Source organism: Chelonus insularis, unplaced genomic scaffold (assembly GCF_013357705.1).
Source record: "Chelonus insularis isolate UGA/USDA-ARS -01 unplaced genomic scaffold, ASM1335770v1 contig_108_pilon, whole genome shotgun sequence".
NCBI lineage: Eukaryota > Metazoa > Arthropoda > Insecta > Hymenoptera > Braconidae > Chelonus > Chelonus insularis.
Window position 1 is genome coordinate 112,276 of NW_023276348.1, and position 23,943 is coordinate 136,218.

The following is a 23,943-nucleotide window of genomic DNA, read 5'->3' on the forward strand; positions in this document are numbered from 1 at the left end:
TATCTCATTTTTATTGTTAATTTCAGTAGGTCTAAATTTTGTCGCACTATGTTTTGTATTATTGTAAGTAGATACAATTTCTCGTAAAACATCAACGTAGTGTTTTGTATGTGAAAACGTGAAATAACGCCACATGCGTTCTTTCAACGTGTGGTTAAACCGTTCAACAACTGCAGCCTTGACATCAGAGTTTCTTACAGCTCTAAAAATAATCTGTTTTTTGTTTAGAGTTTTTTGAAATTCAGAACCTAGGAATTCTTAGCTCCGGCCTGTCTACATTATACGTGGTAATATGTTATTACTCTGTTTGAAAATTCGTGTCACTGCACGGGTAATAGTTAAACTTGTTTGGTCCTGTAATGGCTCGGCCCATGCAAATTTGCTTAAAATATCGATAACAACTAATAAATATTCTATGTTATTGTTGTGTGTAGAAATATTACATAAATCAACTAAATCAGCCTCCCATACATCGTCAGCATGGGAAACATAATATGTACGTCTGGAAAAATGCCGGCGTATCATATGATGCAGCGTATAGGTGTCTTGATTTTTGAACCAGTTTTTTACATTATCACGGAAGATGTTTTTTGTATAATTTAATAGATGTGTAGCGCCCGCGAAGCCTGCACAATGTTTGGGGTTGTAATATATTTTCTTTAGTGACGCCATTATTTGAATAAAAATTCCACCCAGCGGTTTCTTTTACACTTTTTCTTTAAGAGTCCAGTACCTTCTTGTGATGTACCACTAGCAGCACTGGAAAAACAGGTCTCATTTACTTCACAATCACTCCGTGATTTCATCGACGACGTGCCTTTAGCTATTACGGCAGGTATTATGAGATGCCGTGTCCGTGTGACACGTATTTTCGATGAATAACCCCGGTAAACTGAGCTCTACCTATTGCGTATTCATTTTTTTAGACCTCATAGCATCGTTGAAAAGATCTACAATATTTGAGCCTGGTACAACAGTGCCATCAATACTGACAATATCTGTATTTTCTCAAGAGATAACATCATAAGATAGCTGAGCGTTGCTTTCAACTCAAGTAAAATAATGCGCTGAAAATAGCTGTGTGCTTTTTCCGTGATGCGCTTGCGTGAAGAAATGTTAATGTTACGGAAATATGGCACTAACGTTTTGGTCATCTAAATTATATTGATTTGGCTCAAGTATAACGTACGTCTATGAAGCTAGACATCAATAGTCAAGTCAAGAATTTAGAGCCCTGTGATATTTGTTTAAGGGGAAAGATGACTCAACTACCTTTCCCAAGAGGTGGTCTATCCTCATCAGAGTTATTGTATGTTATTCATTCTGATGTTGTTGGCCCAATGAGAACTCAATCGATAAACGGGGCTAAGTTTTATATTACATTTATAGATGATGCCTCAAGATGGTGCGAGGTATATTTATTGAGTCAGAAGAGTTGAGCTTTTTCTCAGTATAAAAACAGAGTAGAGAATTTAACTGGAAGAAAGATAAAATTTTCACAGTCACATCATGGGAGATAGTATCTTGGAGGTAAGTTTGACGCCTTGTTAAAAGAGTTGAGAATAGCAAGGCGGCTCAGCGTGCCCCGCACACCACAACAAAATGGGGTGGCGGAGAGACAGAACCGAACATTGTTAGACATGGCACGATGTCTCTTACTTCAATCTGGATTACCTACGATGTTTTGGGCAGAGGCCGTAGCCACGGCATGTTATATCAGAAATAGATCATTTACTGCAACCCTCAACGGTATGACTTCGTATGAAAAACGGTATAAAAAGTCTCCACAAATTAGTCACATGAGAACTTTCGGCTTGACCGTATATGTTGCTGACAAAAATCCTATCAAGGATAAATTATCACCAAGGTCTATTAAGGGTATTATCGTAGGTTACCCCCGTGAGTCAAAAAGATACAGAGTATGGATACCAGAATCCAGGAAAATAATCATTGAACGAGATATAAAATTTGTGGAGAAGAGTATCTGAAGATCTGTTGAGATTAACGAAACAGATGGCCTGAAGCTACTACCCGATAACTCCGGGGGAACCGAGAAACGATTTAATGAGTTAGAAATTGAAATTCCTGCTGAGATTTGGACGTTAAGCACTACCAGTTCGAGATCAGATAGCAATGGTCAAACTGAGCCTACCCCTCTAAGGGCTCGAGACGGTAACTTGCCCATATTTATACCAGTAGCGTGACGAGCCCGTGGTGGATCTAGAATATTAAGAACAGGAAATCGAGGTCGACCACGAAGACTTTTTCACTCGTATAGGTTAGAGACTGAAAGACAACATGATACAGACATAGGGAACGAAGACATCGAAGATGATGTATTTGCTTGATTTGCAGAGGTACCTCTTGACGAAGCTTTAAATAATGATGATGGAAAGGCTGCATAGGAACAAGCAATTTTGTCACAATTTCGTCAGAGGTCACAAGTATAGTCAAAAATAACACATTGAATATCACGACTTATCAAAACGGTCAAAATATTGTGGGTTGAAGATTCGTGTTAACGAAAAAGTATAATGATGATGGATCTATCAAGAAATATAAGGCAAGAATAGTAGCAAAAGGTTATAGTCAACGCTATGGACTTGAGTACCATTAAACTTTGGCACCGGTAGCAAGGCTGGACTCCATCAGATTAATCATTGCCCACAATGTTAAACAAAGTTACTTGATGAACTGAAAAAGGGAGGTAACGTTTGTCGATTAAATAAGGCTCTCTATTGTCTTAGTCAAGGAGGGAAACAGTGGTATGAAACCATTGATCAAAAATTAAAGGATCTAGGACTGTCTCTAACTGTCGGTGAGCCTTGTCTACTTGTCGCTCACTGCAACAAAAATATCCTATTAGTACTCTTATATGTAGACGATTTGTTGTTAGCTTCAGAAGACGAGGAGTGAATTAATGCGATAAAACTGGGTTTAGCATGAAGTTTTGATGTGAAGGATCTAGGCCTTGCCCAGAACTGTCTTGGTTTAGAAATAAGACAGAGAAGTAATGAAATTTCATTGACTCAAAAGAAGTACATTGAAGATATATTAAAACGTTTTCATATGGACGAGTGTAACCCAATCTTCACTCCAACCGAGCTCAACTCTAAGCTACCACCCAGTACATCAACATCAAAGTGTGATCAAAACATACCGTACAGAGAGCTTGTGGGAGTACTCATGTACTTGTCAGTTCGAACGAGACCCGATATCTCAAACACAGTCTCGAGACTTGCCCAGTTCACTAATTCACCAACCAAGGATTGGACAAAAGCAAAAAGAGTACTGCGTTACCTCGCAGGTACTCGTGACCTTGGTCTACAGTTAATTATAATAATTTATTACTTAATAACATAAAATTAAATAAAAATTAATAAATGAGGATAATTCCATATGTTTTATCATTGATTGTTTACCAATTACAAAATTATAATATACACTACTTACCAACTGGAAACTGCACGTGCTTTTATGAAAACATTAATGAACACGTGGTCTCAAATTCCTACAAAAGTAACTTACAATACTTACAACTTACCGCGCTACCATGCGGCCAGTACGTGAACAATAATGAATTATTATCGATCGATTAAATCGATATGCAAGTACGGTCTGTTGATAAAAGCGAAATTTGACAGATATTGATTTAAGGCTGGGCTGAAGTCAGAAAGTTTCCCGGAGTTGACTTTACGCCCTCGCGTTGTGCGGCAAAAGGCCGAAGCTTGACATCAATTGAAATTGAGTAGGTAACAATGAAATCGTTCGAAAAATGATAATTTTCAGGGATGCACTACAAAAAGGGAGCCTTAGGGCACCAAGAAATTTACAAATTTTAGAATAATCTGTTCCGAGCAAGACAGAGCACAAAATATATCTATCTATCTCCGTCTTATTTTTCAGAGAAGACTGCGAGTTCTGGCACTCCACTGGCAAGCTCTATCCCCTCCCTTCGTACCCAAGCGAGTAGCTTATAACTTATAAGTCTAAATACTAGAAGAGTTAATGTATTAGCTCTGCAGACAGAGCACTAGATTTTAATTTGCCGAGCCGGGTTTCAAACCCAGCCGCAACCAATTTTTTTTCTCTTGTTAAAATTGCATATAATTGCAATTTCAGGATATTCCCACTCTCCGTACCGAAGCCGACAACTTATAATTAATAAATATAAAATTTCAAAAGAATCTATGCTAGCTCTGTGGTCAGAGCGCCAGACTTTTATTTTGCCGATGAGGGTTCGATCCCAGCCACGACCAATTTTTTTTTTTACATTCTTTAAAATTACATATAATTATCATAATTACCTATTTATATTAGTTTAAAATTAATTTCTAAATTTTTCCGAAAACGACATGTATTCTCTTTATTAAAAAATGTAGATTCTATAAAACTTTAAAAAACAATCTTAATCCAACATGAATAGGTAATTATTGTAATTATGTGTAATTTCAACAACGAAAAAAGAAATCGGCCGTGACGGGGACCGAACCCTGCCCGACATAATAAAAGTCGCGTGCTCTGACCACAGAGCTAACATGTATTTACTTGTTATTTACATGTTTATAAGTCATAAGTTGCAGGCTTGGGTACGGAGAGTGGGGATAGAGCTTGCCGGCGAAGCGCCGGAACTCGCCGCGGATTGTTTCAACTGTTTTTTTGCTGTTTATTATTTTTGTTTGTTAAAAAAAAATCCTACAACTAATGTAAGTATATAAATATAAATTTTTCTGCACTACTTCAATTTTTTATTACTCTTCCGTCATTGATTAGAAAAATAATTATAGAAAAAATTAAAATTGATATTGAAAAATTAATTTTGGCATCCAAAAATTGCAATTACATGCAATTTTAACAAAAAAAAAATTTCTTAAAAATCTTTCCGTAACTGGGTTTGAACCCTGCTCGGCAAAATAAAGAACTGGCACTCTGACCACGGAGCTAGCATATCTTCATCTAATTTCTTCGTGTTCATTATTTTAAGCTGCTTACTTGGGTATGGAGTGTGGGTATCCAGCTTTCCGGCGATGTGCTGGAACTCGTCACAAATTGTTGTAAGTGCTCTTCATGTTTTATAATTATTCAAAAAAAACTGCTGCCCCTTTTGTAGCGACATAAAAACAAGTTTTTTCAAACTTTTTAATAACTTTCTTACTCTTCCGCTATAAATTGGAAGAGTAATTGATAAAAAAAATTTTTATTTAAAACTAATTTTGGCATGCTAAAATAACGCTTGTATATCATTAAAAAAAAAAAAGAGAAAAAAAAATTAGCTGCGGCGGGGTTTGAACTCGGCTCGGCAAATTAAAATTCTAGTGCTCTGTGTGCAGAGTTACTACATTAACTCTTCTATTGTTCATATTTATAAGTTATAAGCTACTCGCTTGGGTACGAAGGAAGGGGATAGAGCTTGCCGGCGAATTGCCAGAACTCGCTGCCGATTGTCGTATGCCTCTCTCTTTCTATGAACATGAGCCGTTTCTTACTTCTACTCATTCTTTTTTATGTGCAACACATGCGCAGAAAGATGGAATGAATAAGACTGCGACAGAAGATATAACGCTCTTTGTCACTTGTCTTAGGGCTCTGAGTAATTTTGATACGCACTGTCGTAAAAATCAATAATCATTCCATGCCTTTCAGAGACCATTGCTACGCCACCTGTCGAGAATGGAAAAAATACGATTCTGTGAATGATCACCTGAAATTTTTCTCGCGAAACTGTGTTTTATTTATTCGTTTTTTTGTTATAAAATATTTTTTTAAATATCCCGAACAATAGTATGTACATCAGAAAACAACGATTTACAGTATAGGTACACTGGTTATTGTGAAATAATTCATTTTCTCGTTGACGGCTGATGACAGCGGTATCCGCCGTGACACTTCTAAAATCTAGTGAAAAATGAGTGCATATCTTTATCTTCATTTTTAATTATGATGAAGTAATTGATGTTATTATATTGTTGTTTTCCGATGTGAAGAATAAAATAAGCTTTCGATTAAGTCCTAAATTAACTAAATTCATCCACTTTTGACGCCGTCATTTGTAGAGAAAAATTTGCTAGGAACTTTCTAGGGAGAAATCTCTCTACAGCCCAGCCTTAATATTATTGGAATCATATAGCTCAGTGGTTAGAGCACCAACCTTTTTTTTTGCTGGGCAGGGTTCGATCCCAGTCATAAGCAATTTTTTTTCTTTTTTTTTGCTTAAGTGACTTTATATACTTATAAATTAATTCATATATTTGATTAAATTATTCTTCCAATTGATTACGGAAAACAACTTGTTTTTCTGAAAATAAGCTGAGGGTGAAGAACAAGTTACTATGAATTCTCTTTTTTCGAAAATGTTGTCTTTAAAAGGCAATAGGAATTGATTTTGAACTTATATAAGCAACCAATTATTATATTTATATAAAATTTTAATGAAAAAATAAAGGAAAAAAAAATTGGCTATGACTGGGATCGAACCCTAATCGGTAAAATGAAAGCTTGGTGTTCTACTCACAGAGCTAACACATCATCTCCGACATTATGTTTATGTTTATAAATTGTGTAATACAGGCATGAGTACGAAGGGTAGGGATAGAGTTTGCCGGCGAAGTGCCGGAAATCCCCGTGGATTATTTCAACTACTTCTAAATATTTCTAAATTGCTTAAAAGAAAGCTACGTTCATATAGCTATAGTAAAAAAAGTGTTTATAACCCTGTTCATATGTTTTCTGACTCGGCGTCGATAAATTACATAATAATTGAGAAAAAAAAATCAAATCATTAGTAAGAATTCATTTTAGCATGTTAATATTATAATTACATGCAAATCTAACAAATAAAGAAGAAAAAAAAACTTTATCATGACTGGAATCGAACCCTGCCTAGCAAAATAAAAGACCGATGCTGTAACCACTGAGCTATTATGGATCCAATATGCTGATATATGCTTGAAAATTATAAGCTGCAGGCTTGGGCACAGAGAGTGGAGGTAGAGCTTGCCGGGGAAGTGCCGGAACTCGCCACAGATTGTTTAAACTACTTTTCAATGTTAATAATAATATGATTAACTTGTTAATAACATGTTAATAACATAACATTGCATGTAAAGATGTATAAGTTGTTAAACACAGGCTATTATCAATGTATTTATACAAAAAAAAAGTTTATGGCTCTGTTTAAATATTTTCCGACTTAGCGTCAATAAATTCAATGAGTAAAGAGAAAAAAAAATCAAATCGTTATAAAGGATTAATTATGGCATGTCAATATTATAATTACATGCTAATCTAACGAATAAAGTAGAAAAAAAAGTGATTATGACTGGGATCGAACCCTGCCCGGCAAAATAGAACTCTGACGCTCTAACCGCATGGCCAGCATAATCTCGGTATTGAGTTTATGTGTATTTGTTTTTACACTACATGCTTGGATACGCCGACTTGTAATTGCGCTTCTTTATTAACATTTATACCTAATAAAAATGATAATAATGGATGAATATGTATTTGAAGTTATTTGCAGGTATTATATTAATTAATGTTAAATGAGTATCATCATTTTCATTTATTCTAACTGCAATAGTCATCAAAGTATAAGGCATTGTGAAGTGATACACTATGTTTACATCACATACATATATTACCCGTACACACACATACACAAATTACTCACCAAAATGCAGGGCACCATCAGTTCTGGATACAGATTGAGCATTTTTTCAGTATGGATGACTGAGGTCATCTACGAGCATAATGCTGTCACCTATCGGAATTTTTTCAAACTAATTTTCCGGAGAATCTCATCTGGAATACAATATTTCTAATTATTTCTAAATTATTCAATTTTATACTATGAATTGATTTTTTTAACATTCAGACAGGTGGCAAGGACTGACGCAAACACGAATTTTGGGTGAAAAACGTATAAAAATAGAATAATTAGTGATTTTTCATCTGAATGATGTGGCCGCCATCTTGGAATTTGAGCGCGGCAAGTCAATTCATAATTTTTTCATTATTCTTTCTAATTTTTTTAATAAAAATATTCACTATATACAAAAAATTGTTGTTTACATCAGTCCCGGCATTAATTCCTCTGTAATTTGGTACCTAATTTTATAAAAATAATAGTAAATTGGCGAAGAAATTAGAAATATCCCGATCCCATGTATTTAGATAGGGGGAATCAGTCGCCTCTCTGACTTCAGCCCAGCCTTAACCATCATCAGAAATACAAAAATCTGTGGAATTGTAAGTTGACTAATAAACCGAGTTGGTAAAAACAATTACAGTTATCAAAGTGATTTATCATTGCAATTTTGAATGTCACAAAACTCTATTTTCCTATCAATGAATTAAATAAAGAAATCGTCGAAAACATTGTAGATAAAAAAAAGACAGAAGGATGCCGTTTTTTTACTATTCTTAAACCCTATGGAATTTGACCAAAACAATGTGATTATAGCAATAAATCAATGTGTATAAGGTATCAGTTTCGCATAAAACATTCCAGTGATAAGAAAATTTATTATTCCTCCATTATAACGTGAATGATTTTTGAAACAGTGTAAAAGTATTGTTAGTTTTTTATTTGTCAGGAATTTCTTAAAAAGGTAAGTAAATATTAAAATTTTATAACTAATTGAATACATTGTATTGTAGTACTAACTAATCATAAATCTCGATATTATTCATATCTCCATCAATTCATCGTAGATTATTAGAACCATTTGTAGCGTAACATCATTCGTGTTGTTTTGTAGTATTGATGGGTAGTTAGTCTATTTTATCAGCGATCAACGCTGAATAATTTTTTTAATTAAATTTAATATCTGTTTGCCTTAAGCATCGGATATTAATAAATAGTAAACAAAAGTACTGTCTTCCGAAATAAAAACAAAAAAGCAGTCATAAAAAACTAAAAATGAAAAGAAAAAAAGAAAGTCTCGTGAAAGACAAGATAAAGTTAAAATCCCGTTTCACCATGTATACTCACCAAAAAAAATACGAAGAAAAAACAAAAAATTATGCGCGAATTGCAACCAAACGCAAATTCTATGAGTGTAAAAAATGAAAAAGCAATGTTAAGAATGCGTACATTACAAAGAAATTCTCAATACCGGCTAATTGAAAATATTGAAGCGCAACAAAAAATAGCATCATGGCGAAGTGACAAAGATTTTAGGTCCTCTGAGAATCTGACAAATAAGCAACGAGTGTCTCAATTACGTCTATATGATGATATAGAGCACTAGAAAATATTGAAATTCAAAAACGTATGTCGTCTTTACGAAGCGATGAACATTATAAAGAATCTGAGAATCTAAGAAATTGGCGACGAATAAAGAAATTGCGGCTAAACGATACTTACAGAGACAACGAGAGTATCGATACGAAACTACGAATTCGAAATTTACGAAAAAATCGTACTTTTCGTTCGGATAAAAATTCCCGAAATCTTCGTCGGATACAAATGTTGAGACAAAGCGAACAATTTGCAGCCACTAAACAAAATCGACAACAAAATCAAACAAATCGAAAACAAAACTAAAAGCGATTTAAGGATCCACAGTTTCTCAACGCTTTAGAAGAGCAAGAATGATATCCGGTATGAAACAGTCGAAGCGATATTCTTTAAGTGATTATAACCTGGATTCAACAAAAGAAAATGCTACAAAGAGAAATTACATATAAAACACGTGAAAATAATACAAAACGTGACAGAATGCGATTACTTCAGCATTGCTGTTTATACAAACGAAATACAAACATAAAAAAGAAAAAGAAAATGAGAATATATCAATGGAGTGATGCTCATTATTGAAATCGCGGAAAGTCTATCGATGCTAAAAATAAAAAAGACATGAGAGCTAACGATGTTCTCGTCCTCCGTGATAACATGTACAATAGTTTATTGAAGAATAAACACAATGATTCATTGGTCAGATTAATACTGCAGTTCATTCAATTGAGAAAAGAAACATCATCAATAACATGTTGTTGCTGTGAAGGTATACTTTTCAAGCATTCTGTTGTTTAATTGAATAAGCAAAAGATCATTGACAAAAGTAGAACTGAGTTTTTGATAAAAGTAACAAATTTTCCTTTTGATTATATATGCAATAAATGTAAAAACTCAGCCTTTAGTAGTAAAATCTATAAATCATCTACAAGTAATGAGTTAAAATTCGTGAATCTATCTAAGAACTTTCTGATCTTGAAGAAAGAATGGCTTCATCAGTATTGAGTTTTATGCAAATCCGTGCCTTGAAGCCGTATGCCTTAAATCCACAATGAGGATTGAAAGGAAGTGTGGTAAATATTTTTATTGATGTAAATAATATGATGCAAGTATTACCACGTAATTTTAATGATATGCGAACAATTCAAGTGAAAATAAAACGTCATGTTCTTTATAAAAGTCATTATACGTTCGAAATTATTAGACCTGGAATGATGTGCAAGGCGCTCAAACACCTTATAAATACACCGTTACATGAAAAATATGGCATTGAGACAATAAATGATTCGAGCGCTATAAAAATATGAACCTTTGTGACGAAATTGATTTTATTGTCGACGAAAAAGATTAAAACGATATTGAATCTGAATTAGCAACGAAAAATAACAATAACAACAATAATAATGAGAAAAATAATACAAATAACATTAATATGCACCAAATTAATAATGATGAAGTTCTATTAATCGACAATAACACGGACATTACAGAGAGTCGTGAATTGAATTTGCCAAAAAATATAACTTACATGGATCGAATCAAGTCAGAAGTAAGACGTTACGATCGTCGATCGTGCATACCATCACGGATCCTATTTATGGCTAAAAAAAATTTAGAAAAGAACTATTGATCAAGCATTAATATAATAAAGTAAGCAAATTCATGTGGTTGTTAAGACAAAAAAATAGTATATTCGGTACTTATATACTTTAAGATAGCTACGAACGTGTGGAATTTCAGCAACGTGGGAGTCCACATGAACATGTGCTATTGTAGTTAAAAGATGCACCGAAATTTCAGAAAAAAGATTGTAATAATGATGAAGTTGTTGTGTCCGACTTTATGGTTACAATTTTTCTTCTTTTTCCCTCATATATATATATTTCGCGCTTATTTTTGGTAAACCAAAATTAAACGCATACTTAATTTATCGATACGCTGACTAAATAATTTTTGTATTTGACGGAAATTGAGTTTCACGCTTCCTCATGAGAAAATTCATTTCCCATGCAGAAACCCGAAGCCCTTGCTTAATGTAAAAATTCGTTTTGTTGAAATTTTAGTTTCTCAAGCTGACTAAGCTGAGAAACAGGTTTTTATTTTAGCTACCCTACAAAGTAGAGGCTATATTTAAATAAAAATTACATTGTAAGTACTTTTTAAATAAAACGTTGAAATCGGAAGCGCTTACGATGCTTCATCGTTCCGGTCTTCTTGGAAACCCCCGGCGACTTAGACCAAGTACCGAGTCTACCTGTAGACTAAACATTTTTATCTGGGCTTTTTGTCACTGACCAGAGATTAGTCAAGACAGCCGGCGTACTTAGCGTCGCGAGAATTTTATGACGTCAGTTTGCTCAACGACGTCGAACGAGCAGTCCATTTCAATTTCATTACGCATATATATATATATATATTGATACTAGTTAAGTTATTAAAAGTGACATAATTTGGGTGTAATAAAAACAATAAATAAACTTCATAACAAGACAAAACCTGTGGTACTATAGATTATTAGTGCCTCTCTGCATCATATCCCGACAACCTGCAGCAGGTTCAATCTTTCCATCATCGGTCGTAGCTGTGTAGGATAAGTTATCAGCAAAGAGGTAAGGTGCACATTTATCCCGATATCCAAGGAAAGGTCATTCTGCAAGAAAGGGTCTGAAGGATAGAGTCCTTCTGAACGATCTCTAAATAAAAAAAAATAAAATTAAAAGATAGAGGAATTCTGTCCTCTATCTGAGATTAACTTACGTCCGCGCCTCCTGGGGCAAGTTCACACCGAGCGCTTCCAACGTATCTCATAAATTTTAAATACTGCAAAAAGATAAATTTCAATCTTAATTTTTCGCACCTTTTTATTTAAATAAATTTTCATAAAAGGTCGGACGTAACAAAGTTATTAATTTCATTGATAAGTTTATCACATGTAAAAATGATCAAAACAATCCCTATATTAAAATTCAAATTCATAAACGTTCGCACACTTGTTATAAATGTAAGCGAGATAAAAAATGCCGATTCTATGTACTATATCTAGTAATGAAGAAAACAATAATATTGGAGCCACTTGATGAAGGTGAAGTTGCACCTAAATCTTACAAAGCTGTTGATGAATTAATGCGCAAATTTTATGCTAAAAGTCAGTTAGTTGAGTACGATGATATTTTAAAGGAACTAAAAATGACTGACGAAGAGGATATACTTGCTTTTCGCAGTCCTCTCAAGCAGAGATGTATTTTTTCTAAAAAGAACAAGCGGCGAAGTATGCATTAATGCTTATAATTAAGATATTTTACAATTATTTGAATTAAATATTGATTTGCAATTCATACTCGATAAATATGCTGTAATAAGCTATGTTACGAATTATATTAGCAAAGTTGATGGTGGCTTATCTAAATTATTAAGAGAAGCTGCTAAAGACTGTGACGTTAATAATAAAAGCATAAAAGAAAAATGGATCGAATCAAGTCAGAAGTAAGACGTTACGATCGTCGATCGTGCATACCATCACGGATCCTATTTATGGCTAAAAAAAATTTAGAAAAGAACTATTGATCAAGCATTAATATAATAATGCTTCGCACACTTGCAAGTATATTTCTAAATAGTAATATAATGTCGGCACAAGAAGCTGCTTATCATGTATTATCGTTGTCATTATCGAAGAAAAGTCGTAAAGCAGTATTTATAAATACAAGTCCTATAAATGAACGAGTTTTAATGTTGAAATCAGAAAATGGTTTGAAATCTTTAAATAAAGACTCAACTGAAATTTATATGGCTGATATTTTTGAAAAATATAGTAAAAGAAACCGTATCCTCGATGAAATTTGTTTAGCGGATTATGCAGCAAACTATAATAATACTAAAAATAAAGAGGGATCAAACAGTGATACAGAAATCAGTGATGTCGATAAAAAACGACAGGTATTAGCTATTATTAGATACCGAAGATATAAGTTAAAGCAAGATCCCGGCAATTATTATCGTGAACAAATATTATTGTTCATGCCATGGAGAAATAAAGAACTAGAAATTGAAGATGTTCATTATAAAACAGTATATAATAATAATATACAGATTATAACCGCTAGTCGGGCAACGTTCTCTATTATTCCTGATGAAATAAGTGATGGAGTATTGAAAGAAGTAAACAAAGATAATTGTGACAAAGAAAATGATGTTGGCAAAAATAATGATAGTTATGAACTGTCTGATGATCAACGTATTGATATTTTTCAACGAGCTGGTGATTGGAAAGTAAATCAAAACACAGTTAATAATTTACATGAAAAAATACGATACACAATGCCCTCTCGAGTATCTACAGAAGACCTTTACAATATGATGAAAAATCTAAATACTAAAAAGTGGTAATGCAACCTTACATTGTTACAAGATCGATAAAACTCCATTCCAAATATTTCTAAGTGGATCAGCTGGTGTTGGTAAAAGTACAGTGATAAATACATTCTATCAATTAATAACGAATTATTTTTAACCGAAAGCCTATTCTAGAATGAATTGACAGTTACTAGTTACTGGTTACTACTGTAAACTATCTAAACTGGAATGCTTGAATTACTAGAAAAACGTGAATTTTCCAGTAATTTATCCAAAATACATAATACTTTTTTTTTGTTTTTTTATTATAGGTTTATTTCATCATCGAGGAAGTACAAGCACTGCCACGAGAGAAGATTGAAGAACAGTTGTGAATATACGTTGTTAACAGATTGTTTTAAAAAATTACATCTCTTTTCCATTTATTCAGATTGGAAAATATCTATTTATATACTGCTATTGTTGTTTTATTTTCATAAATCTTATTTTAAATTGAAAGTAAATATCGAAAGACGGTATTTAACTAATCGAAAACTCCTTCAAGCATATCGATGAGTCAATGTCAATTCCATCTCGTCAGCAATAATGTATAGTACAATACTTGCTTCTAGAACACGATTAAACAGAGTGTAAGTTTCTCCAAGTTATCAAGAACAATATGAAGACATGAAGTGAATACGAATTATAAACTAGATACCCTAAATTATAAAAATTTCTCTAATGATACTCTAAAGTGACTAAACAATATTGATAACAGACCAAGATTCTGACATTGCTACACTCTTTATTCTCTTCGTAAATTATTTAACAAACATCAGCACTAGTCTTTCTGTTTTGTTTTGAGGTTATTACCAAGATAACTTTTAGTAATTCATTAGGAATGGACGTGGAAAGGGAAAAAAAGACAACATTCAACATATCATGAAACCTGCAATCCATCGTTTCACCATTCGAGGTGGTGTTAAACGTATTCCTAGATAAACCTACGAAGAGATTTGTGAAGTTTTAGAAGTATTCCTCGAGAATGTGATTTGTGACGCAATAACTTACACCAAGTATGCCAAATGAAAGACTGTCACGGTAGATGTAGTTCATGAATTAATAGATCGGGGACGTACGCTATACGGATTCGGTGGTTAAACATCAATTCGCTCAAATAATCGGAAAAAATGTAAGAAATCTTATGCATAGCAGCTGTATTGAAGTAAAAGTCTGGAATATTTTGAAAAATTAGCATAACATAAGACAAATCAGAACATAAAACAACAATATTCAGTGTTCATAATTGATAAATGCCTCTAAAACTAACAGAAAAAAGCGTTGCTTTATTTAAAATTATTTTTATTGTTGACAACTGGTATTTACAATCAGGCTTTGCGTCGATATTACAATATTGCCTATGAATTTTTAATCAAAAACTATACGCTTGTATTTATTGTTTGATAATAAACTAACCTTAATTGCAAAAACATTGTGAAATTTTGTATAGCAAAATATGCCCTTATATACAATAGCTATTAACTATAATTAAATTTAGTATAAACAATTAACCCAACGGTTATCAAAAAAATTTGGATTTTTTGGCAACTAAATCGTTAACTAAACAAACATTGTGTTATAAGGAATTAATATTCAATGAAAAAGAACTGGTAAACATTGTTGATTAACTAAACGGTATGTTATGATTTTGTATTAAGCAACATCTATTTTCATGGTTAAGTACTGTTTATATACCGTAAATCCAAGTGCGCTATTCGTGTAGATACTTTTAACATGCTTAGCTTCTTCAATGTTGAATGCCGTAAACTATCAATAGATTTTAGACACACGACGAACTGTTTCGTGCGACTATATCCGCGGAATATTCATAAAAACATTACATAGTAATAAATTGATCGAGAAAGTATTATATGGTATTTTCGTAGTTTAAACGAGCCAATTACAAATACGTATTATTTTGTAATAGTATTAAAAAAATACTAATGAATTCATAGTCATTAATAAAAAACGGAAAAAAAATTGGAAATTTATCATGAAATTAAATTTCTGTTCCTTTACAACAATTTTATTGTTATAGAAATAAAACTGTTGTTAATCATGGTACATAGTCAAGGGGGAAGCTACATATGACGAATATAGGCACGCGTAACTGGATGATCTAGGCTCGAGTCCTGATCTTGACAGAATCTATTTTTCTGTCCTGAGCTAGTTGTGAAGTAGTCTATATGTGTTTAATTGGATAATGTAGAGGTGCACACCTAGAAAGGAACTTCCTCTAAAGAAAATCCCCGTTGGACAAACTTAAATACCTTGCATAAAACCCATATCCAATTGTTTATGACAGATTTAATTGTTATAAACAAAAAGAGTGAGTGCCCATTCATGTCATACGGTTGATAACTTTTTTTTAGTAATAGAAAAAATTACGCGCTGGAAGAATTCAAATATATTGCATAGGTATCTTTTTTTATTGTATGTAACTATTCAAAATTTGTTATTTAGATATTATCATGATCAATAATCATTTGTCATTAACAATGTTCAATTATTATGAGCACAATGTCATATTATCAACAATGATTATTGACTATGATATTGTCTTCAATGCTATTTTTACCATCCCAACACAAGTTCAAGGTTTTTTCATTGCTGGTTCTGTTTTTTAAAAAATTCTTCTTTCATGAAATATCTCCATTATATCTCTACACAATTATTTCAAACATTTAAATTCATATTTTCCATAAGATCTCGGAATTTTGTCTGAAAAATGATATAATTTATAAATTTCAAAATTCAGGTAGTTCACCACTCTTCCAGTTTTTTGATTCTGCATAAGAAACTACTGGACCGATTTTGCTGAAAACCTAATCAGTTCTAAGTTGCGCAATTACGTGTCGAATGCAGTTAGTTCCACGTCGACATCATTTTTTGTTCTCGATATAATCGAGGCGAAAAATAATTCTGAACGCACATATGTACATATGCACATAGGCACATACGTACATACGTACACAACTAAAAAAAAATAATTGAATATAATGGTATAAATTTCATGTAATCGAACACAATTATATACAAAGTTTGAATGTTCGTTCTCATAATATAACAAAAAGTTAAAAAATTCTTCACGTTATGTAATATATTATGATAAATCTTAGGCAATGAGACTTCATTGTGATGTTGAATGACAAGAATAAATAGTTAATACTTAATTTGGCATTTTAGGGCACAATGCATGTAGCGTGGCAGAAGAGGTTGAGGAAGGGGGTGGGTGACTAAACCTGTCATTAATAAATTTTACGGACGCCATTTCCATTATCATTAAACATCTTGAGTTGTTATTTATCTTTAAATAATATATCATTCTAGATCCTTTTCCGTTTTTTTGCAATCTTCTTCCCAGAAAATATGTTTATCAACGATAAGTAACTCGCAATATATTCCATTGCGTATTCTACATCATCATTTCAACAAAATGAGTGACTCAGGCCAATAGACACTTATAATTCTACTTGACGGAAGTCATAAATAATCATGTCAAATTTCTTTCAAATACTAGACGTTATTTCGTTCATGGTGGAACTTATCAATCTTTTTTATTTAGAGGAAATAATCTGAATAGTTCCTTGTCAAACTAGTTGAGTGAAATTGTTATGCGCTGAGCAGTTAGTATTCGTTGATCATTCAAGCTATTCATTGGTTTGTAGATGTATCGAATTGAAGAAGTACTTTGTCACAACAATTGATCATAATTGGTGTTGATTTTGTGCATTCGATATTACCCCCTCCAACTTAACCATCAGGAGTCTACATTTGGTAATCCTGGAACGAACATTTTATCCTAGAGTTATTCATCGTCTGTAAAGATACAACCGAGGCATTGCTAGTGAATATTGGCTAACCAACTGCCAACATTTGCTCAAAACTCAAGCAATTTTAAACAATCCACTTTTGGTAAGATGATCTGATTCATTTTCGCTTTTCCTAAAGCTTATGGTAGAAAGAAAGTTTCACTACAGACACAACAGTACTTCAACAAGCAACTTAGGTAGTCACCCTATAACTTTACCATGAGCTCACATCACTTTCATGGTCTGAGGTTGACTTCTACTAGTAAGGTTCGTTACAGATGATTGCAATAGCCAACAACGGTACTCAGGTAATCATCTGGTGGCCTGAGAAGTCAACGTTTTGTTTTGTACTCAAGAAAAAAACCGTAACGTTTCAAAAAGTCACTCTAGTTCAGCAGCGACTCGAGTCATAGCTAAATCGATAAAACTATTCATTTCTGTTCTTCTCAGTAAAATTCCACTTTTCCGATAAGCATACATGAGTATGAGCTATTTAATGACATTTGCTATACTTTAATTAAAAGTTTATTAACCATTCACGACTACAAGGAGAGCTGTTTGACTTACTACAATAATCCATCTCGAAATTCTATAGAAAAAAAAGTTGCATTCGAGTTCAAGCATAGCTCACTTTTTTATACAGCATGAGCGAATATCTCTGATAATCACAACGTACACGAGAGAGTAAGAACGCATTTCTCATTATTAGAACATAAGTTAAAGCGCTAAAACACATGTTTGTTGCTTAGAAATAACGTTTTAGCATTATAAAATGACAACGGATGTTGGAACGCATATTTCACTATAAGGGCATAACTAATATCGTTAGAACGTATTCCATATCGACAGAACATCAATTGGAACATTAGAACCTATGTTTGAGACTTTGAACATAAATGAGTTCGTTAAAACACATACTTATTTATTATTATAACATAAACCGGAACATTAGAATACATATTCGACTATTCGAACATAAATAAGTTCTTTAGAAGATATATTAATTCATTAAAACATAAGTTAGAACGTTTAATTGGATGATTCAACGTTAGAACATCTTGACGAACATTGAAACATAAATAAGTTGTTTTAAACAAAACACATTGTGCATCTAATAAAAATATTGTTTCCATTCATTTTCAATAACTAATCGGCTGACATATACATAATCGTTACTCGCTGTCGAAACAAAACTTTTTAACGTTATGTCTACATAAAATATCAAGTTTTTTCTGAATTATTAAAACTAATTTAATGATAATTATTATTCATCAAACAAATGTTTTGAATTGATTAGATTATACTTTCAAATAATTGAATAAAATTTTCCGAATTGCTATCCGGAAATCGTGCTCACTTTTACAAAGTTTACGGAATTCATTAAAGTTTGTGCAAGTTTGTGCGCACAGTCCTAGTTATTGTGCATAGCCGCAAAAACGTGGAACGTGTGGGTCTTACTTCACATACAAAGAAATCTCGTAAAATCAGTGATCGAATGAAAATCTGATTGAAAATGGAATGAAATAAAAAATGTAAAAGAAAATCTTCTGTGCAATTTTCGGTAGATGTAAAAGTGTAAAATTTATCAGCTCAAAGACTATTTCTGACAAAGAAATCGTAAAAAATAAACAGTTAGAGCTTTGTGCACGAGATTCGTCATTGAAAGTATCGCTCGAGAACAAAGAAATCATTTTGCAAAAAAAAAGATGTTGATGCTGGAATTCATGTTAATATTAAAAAGACCGGAGGAATTAATAATCAAGATAATATCAACATTTTATGTGTGCTAATTCACCAAGAACTCATTATCTTATTGACATTTTAGAGTTGTGCAACTAAAGAATTAGCGGTAAATAGTTCTAGTAGTGTACATCGAACCCATACGGAGAAAAAATTTAAACTGTAAGTTTGAGTTTTGAATTTTACAATTTAAACTGTAGTAGTACAAAGATTAAGATGTTTTCAACAATTTTCAATAAATGTCGAAAGAATTTTCGATAAACACAACCGTAAAAATTTCAGAACCTATAAAATTTAGTAGCGCATGTTACAAAAATCTGACGAGTTTAGACGCAAAATTAATGTAAAAACTTTAGTAAATTTTACAGTTCTTGCCGATAATTTTTCGGATTCTCGATGGTGACTGAAAGCTTTGATTTTAAAATGAAAATTAACCCATAAACAATTTAGTTAAAGTTCCGTGAGTCGAGGTTTTTTTCTTAAAATTTAATTCTGAAAAAAAATTTGTATGCCAATTTACATTATCTATCATATTTATTAAGATTTCGATGTAATCTCAAATTTTTAGGTTCAATATGTATGAATACAGTTCGTAACGCCAGGCATTTGTGATGCGTGGTATATGCGTAGACGTTCGGGCGTATGCGCCAACGCACAGCCACTATACTGTCAACCTATAAGTATACGTAAATATGATGATATAATTCTTTGTGTTGTGCAGACCACATGCGTTACGAATCGTGTTCATTTCAAGCGTATTGTTTCAATAGTGATTGTTCGAATCAATTTGTTTTTCTACAACGATTGTAAGTATACATTTTCAACATTTTTTATTTTTTTTAACGAAAATATTAACGTTTGTATGGTGTCGAAGAATTGAAACTAATTGTATTACGTAGCAGAGTGTTCAATTTACACGAGTATTAACCTGATGTTTTGACGACATCTCGATTACTTGTTTATTTTATTCTTTAGCCTGTCTGAATTTATTCCTCATGAATTGAATATTTAATTCCCATATGATAAATTGACCGATTCATTATAAATTGATATCCAATTCTAATCCTGATGTTTAGTGAATTTTTCTTCTACGTAATGATACTGTCATTTTTGTGTAAATTGGTTCGCTTTCTGATATCATTGATTTCGTTTTTGAACTCCGTTCATTTGAATGATCATACGGACTGTTTTAAAATTTTAGATGATACTTATGAATGGGAAGTAATATTTTTAAATACTTTCACTAATTTGATAATAACTAAATAACATTGGCTCGAAAAGTAATTAAGCTGTTCGTTAAATCTAACATAAAACTTTCTTTAAAATATTTTTATTTTGATAGACTTTATAAAAATGGAATCGTGTTTGACTCAAAAAAAAATATTTCTTATGTTGTTGAATGTAATTCTTATCAAAAAAATTGGTATTATTGAGATATTTGTTAAACTGTCAAAGTGCGACTGTTCTGATTATTGTGAAACTTGTATTATAAACTTGGATTATTTGGTTCTAGTCCGTCATTGTAACATTATCAGTTCTATTATTTCTAATAAGCCATTAAATTTAATCAATTTATGTGAATGGTCAAACAAAATTATTGTAATTAATATTTATGATTTACGTGAAGTTTGTTTTTATGTGGATTGTTACACAGATAATAATTTATTTTACGTTACTAAACCCATAAACAAAATTGAGTTTGTGCAGCTCGAATTTTTTAAATGGTATAATATATAAGCGCAATGAACATTATCTCGCTATAAAGATAAGAGTGTGTGATTATTGTCAAGCTATTTATATGATCTTCTGGAGATTACCGGAAATACTTTTAAGTAAATGATTTGAACTCACTTGATACTATGGCAAACCATTTACGATAATAAATAAAAACAACGCATGTCGTGGTTTGAAGTAATAATTATCACACTCCCACTCAGATTACCAGGCTCAGGATGGATGGAGGCTTCCAGGCTGGAACGAGATGCTCTCGCGAGGCCAATGATGAAGACGATTGTCAATGACTCCTCAACACTAGTAGGCTGATGTCCCATGTGGCGGTTAGGCAGTTTCAAAAATTGGCAGCTCTGTGACGATCTTCCAGACAATTACTAGGAAGAGTTAATAAAAAAAACTTGGTTAGCTCCAAGAAATAATTATGACTTCTCCAACGTGGAGTTTTACGTTTATATTACTCTAAAAATAATGACCACGCCAGTATGCGTCTGCCTCAGTCGGCGTCCGGAAGTAGAGAGAGCGAGTAAGGTATCAGTACACCGTGAGGTATCGTCAAGCGACACCTACTATCAATCACAATTTGGACCTCCCCTAACGCGCCCTGAGTCCTAGCGCGGGATCATTCAATAAATTACTTAGGGCACAGTAGCCCGGTGCACTACAAGACCAATTCATCATAATTCATTTCCAGCTGAGTTAAAGAAATCATCTATTGGTGACGATCAATTGTTATCTATCTATCTATATTTACTATATAAAATTCTGGTGTTTGTCTGTCTGTATGTTCGGGATAATTTTCGGAACGGCCAATCCGATTGAGACCAAATTCTGCAGACATCTAAAGGGCATTATAAGGAAGGTTATAGACTACTTTTTTTTCGTGCAAATTGTTCATGACAATTGAATTTTTCATAAATAACAGAAAACGGAATCTATTCAATATATTTGAACTCTTCCAATGCGTGATTTCTTGTTTTGTTAAAATTAAGTTACAAACCATGTAAAATGTGTGGAAACCTACTTTTTTTGTTTATAACAACTAAATTTGTTGTAAGAAAGCAGGAATGAGTCTTCCGATAGAATTCAAAGTATTTCCTTTTATCTTCAATACTCGCGTATACATATTTTTTTTTTATCAACTTATTTACGTAGTAATTGCTTTCTGGAATTGTATTACTCGCAAATGAAGTCGCGGAAATCTGCTAGATTTTTTTACGTTGATTCGTATTCAAATTTGAAAATTGAGAAATCTAGCATTATAACAAGAGAATGAATTTCATTATTTTTATAATTGACTATTTTTTTGTTGTTTATTTAAAATATCATTATTATTTTTCTAATTTCAGGGAGCAACTATGCCAGCAGCACATATGTTTGCAATGACTTGGTTTAAGAGCAATCACAGAAGCTGGTACTTCAGTTGTTATGCAGGTAAAAATCAGAATAATGCTAACACAACAATTAAATCAATGAAAGAACAAAATTTCGAATTCATAAAAACGATTTTTTACGTAATGTAAAGAATTGTTTCCTTGGCGTTTACTACATTAAATATTAACGTTGGAATTCAGTAAAGATCAAAAGATTAAAAAGTATTCTTGAATCGAAAGATGCAGATCGTTTTTAGTCTAATGTGAAAAATCTATTTTAAGTTCTTTGACTGAAGACACCATGATCTGTTTTTCGTAGAAATAGTCAACAATCATATTCTCATTTGTATCTGATTTTTTATAGACAAAAGCAGTCTCAAAATTCTTATAGATAATACAAAGGAGGTGATCTTTCTGAGCGCGAATCACAGTCTAAGTTGCTTGACTTTATTATTGCTTGACTACTAATGTAACCACTATGTTTTTCATTACTTATAGATGATACTTTTATGACACTTTATAAATTAGTTCTTTTATAATAAAAAAAAAATTGCTGAATTTACCTTTTTCAGTAATTAAATATACTGCTTTGCAACAATAACCCCGATTTTTATTTTTTCTGAGAATAGGTTTATAACAAAAAAAAAATTGTTGGTGTGACCATTGCAAATCTATATCCGATTAGGCAGTACAAAGAATAAATAAGTACAAACAGTAGAAGAAATCCAGTTTTTATTATCTAAAGGCTAGTTTTGGTCAAAGTAACATGATTACGCAACATGTAAACTTGTTGAATACTAATACCATTATTTGTTCTTGAAGTACACGTGAAAAAACTCAATTACAAATTTACATGCATACATTAACTGACCAAGTAGTCATAACGTAAGGGAACGATGAATCTACCTTTAGTTTCATTGTCATTAATGAAAAAAAATCATTGAAATAAATTACATTTTTATCAAGTTGGTGGTCAGAGTTTTTGATTGTTATAAAGTTCCCATACTAACGGATTATAAAATTGGTAACAAGTTAATCCTGCTCGAGCTTAAGTATACAAATAATTCGAGGATTTTCTGAACAGATTTTTTTTTTAAATATTCCTTTTTAGTTGATATGTACCAAACATCGTGAAATCTTATCTAAAATAGCTCCTCCTCCGCACCATTCTAGGCTGCACAAAAATGTGCATCGAGCATCGACAATGATGAAATTAGAAAAAGTCGTAAAACCATTAAACGTCAATTATTCAAATCTAAGAATCAACAATATATAGATTATTTTCTTCGGTTCTTTTTTGAAAAAAAATTTTAGTACGTTTAATGATACAATCAACATAACAACCAAAAACTTGGCATGACTATTATTTATGAATTGGCTTGCATATTTTCTAAATTCCATGCTTCTATCAAATCTTAGCAGTCACACCAAGTTTTCAGTTATTATGTTTTTTATGTCATTAAACGTATTAAACTTTTTATCAGAAACAATATGACCTAAAATGACAACCTCTTTTTGGTAAAATATTGTTCTGACTTGAAGGGCCCTAAGTCGGTTGGTCTGAAAATATTTAAAACTAGTTACTGTGTGATTCGTCTACCGGCACTTCACTCAACTTACCGAACCAATCATTGAAAAATAATTCCCTCATGGCTCA

The 23,943-nt window shown here is 32.4% G+C and overlaps 1 protein-coding gene across 2 annotated transcripts in view; it reads left to right on the forward strand.

Moving 5' to 3' along the window:
• Nucleotides 1–22,783, forward strand: part of LOC118064132 (uncharacterized) — a 99,007-nt gene extending 76,224 nt beyond the window's left edge. Inside the window, exons 4-6 of one of the 2 annotated variants that reach the window (XM_035078668.1) lie at nucleotides 4,985–5,054; nucleotides 22,263–22,347; nucleotides 22,651–22,744. In XM_035078668.1, the coding sequence (XP_034934559.1) occupies nucleotides 4,985–5,054; nucleotides 22,263–22,309 (117 nt within the window). In that variant the 3' untranslated portion in view covers nucleotides 22,310–22,347; nucleotides 22,651–22,744. Of the gene's footprint in view, nucleotides 1–4,984; nucleotides 5,055–22,262; nucleotides 22,348–22,650 lie in introns of both variants that reach the window. The other variant, XM_035078589.1, reaches the window with a different exon arrangement.
• The last annotated feature ends 1,160 nt before the right edge of the window (nucleotides 22,784–23,943 follow it).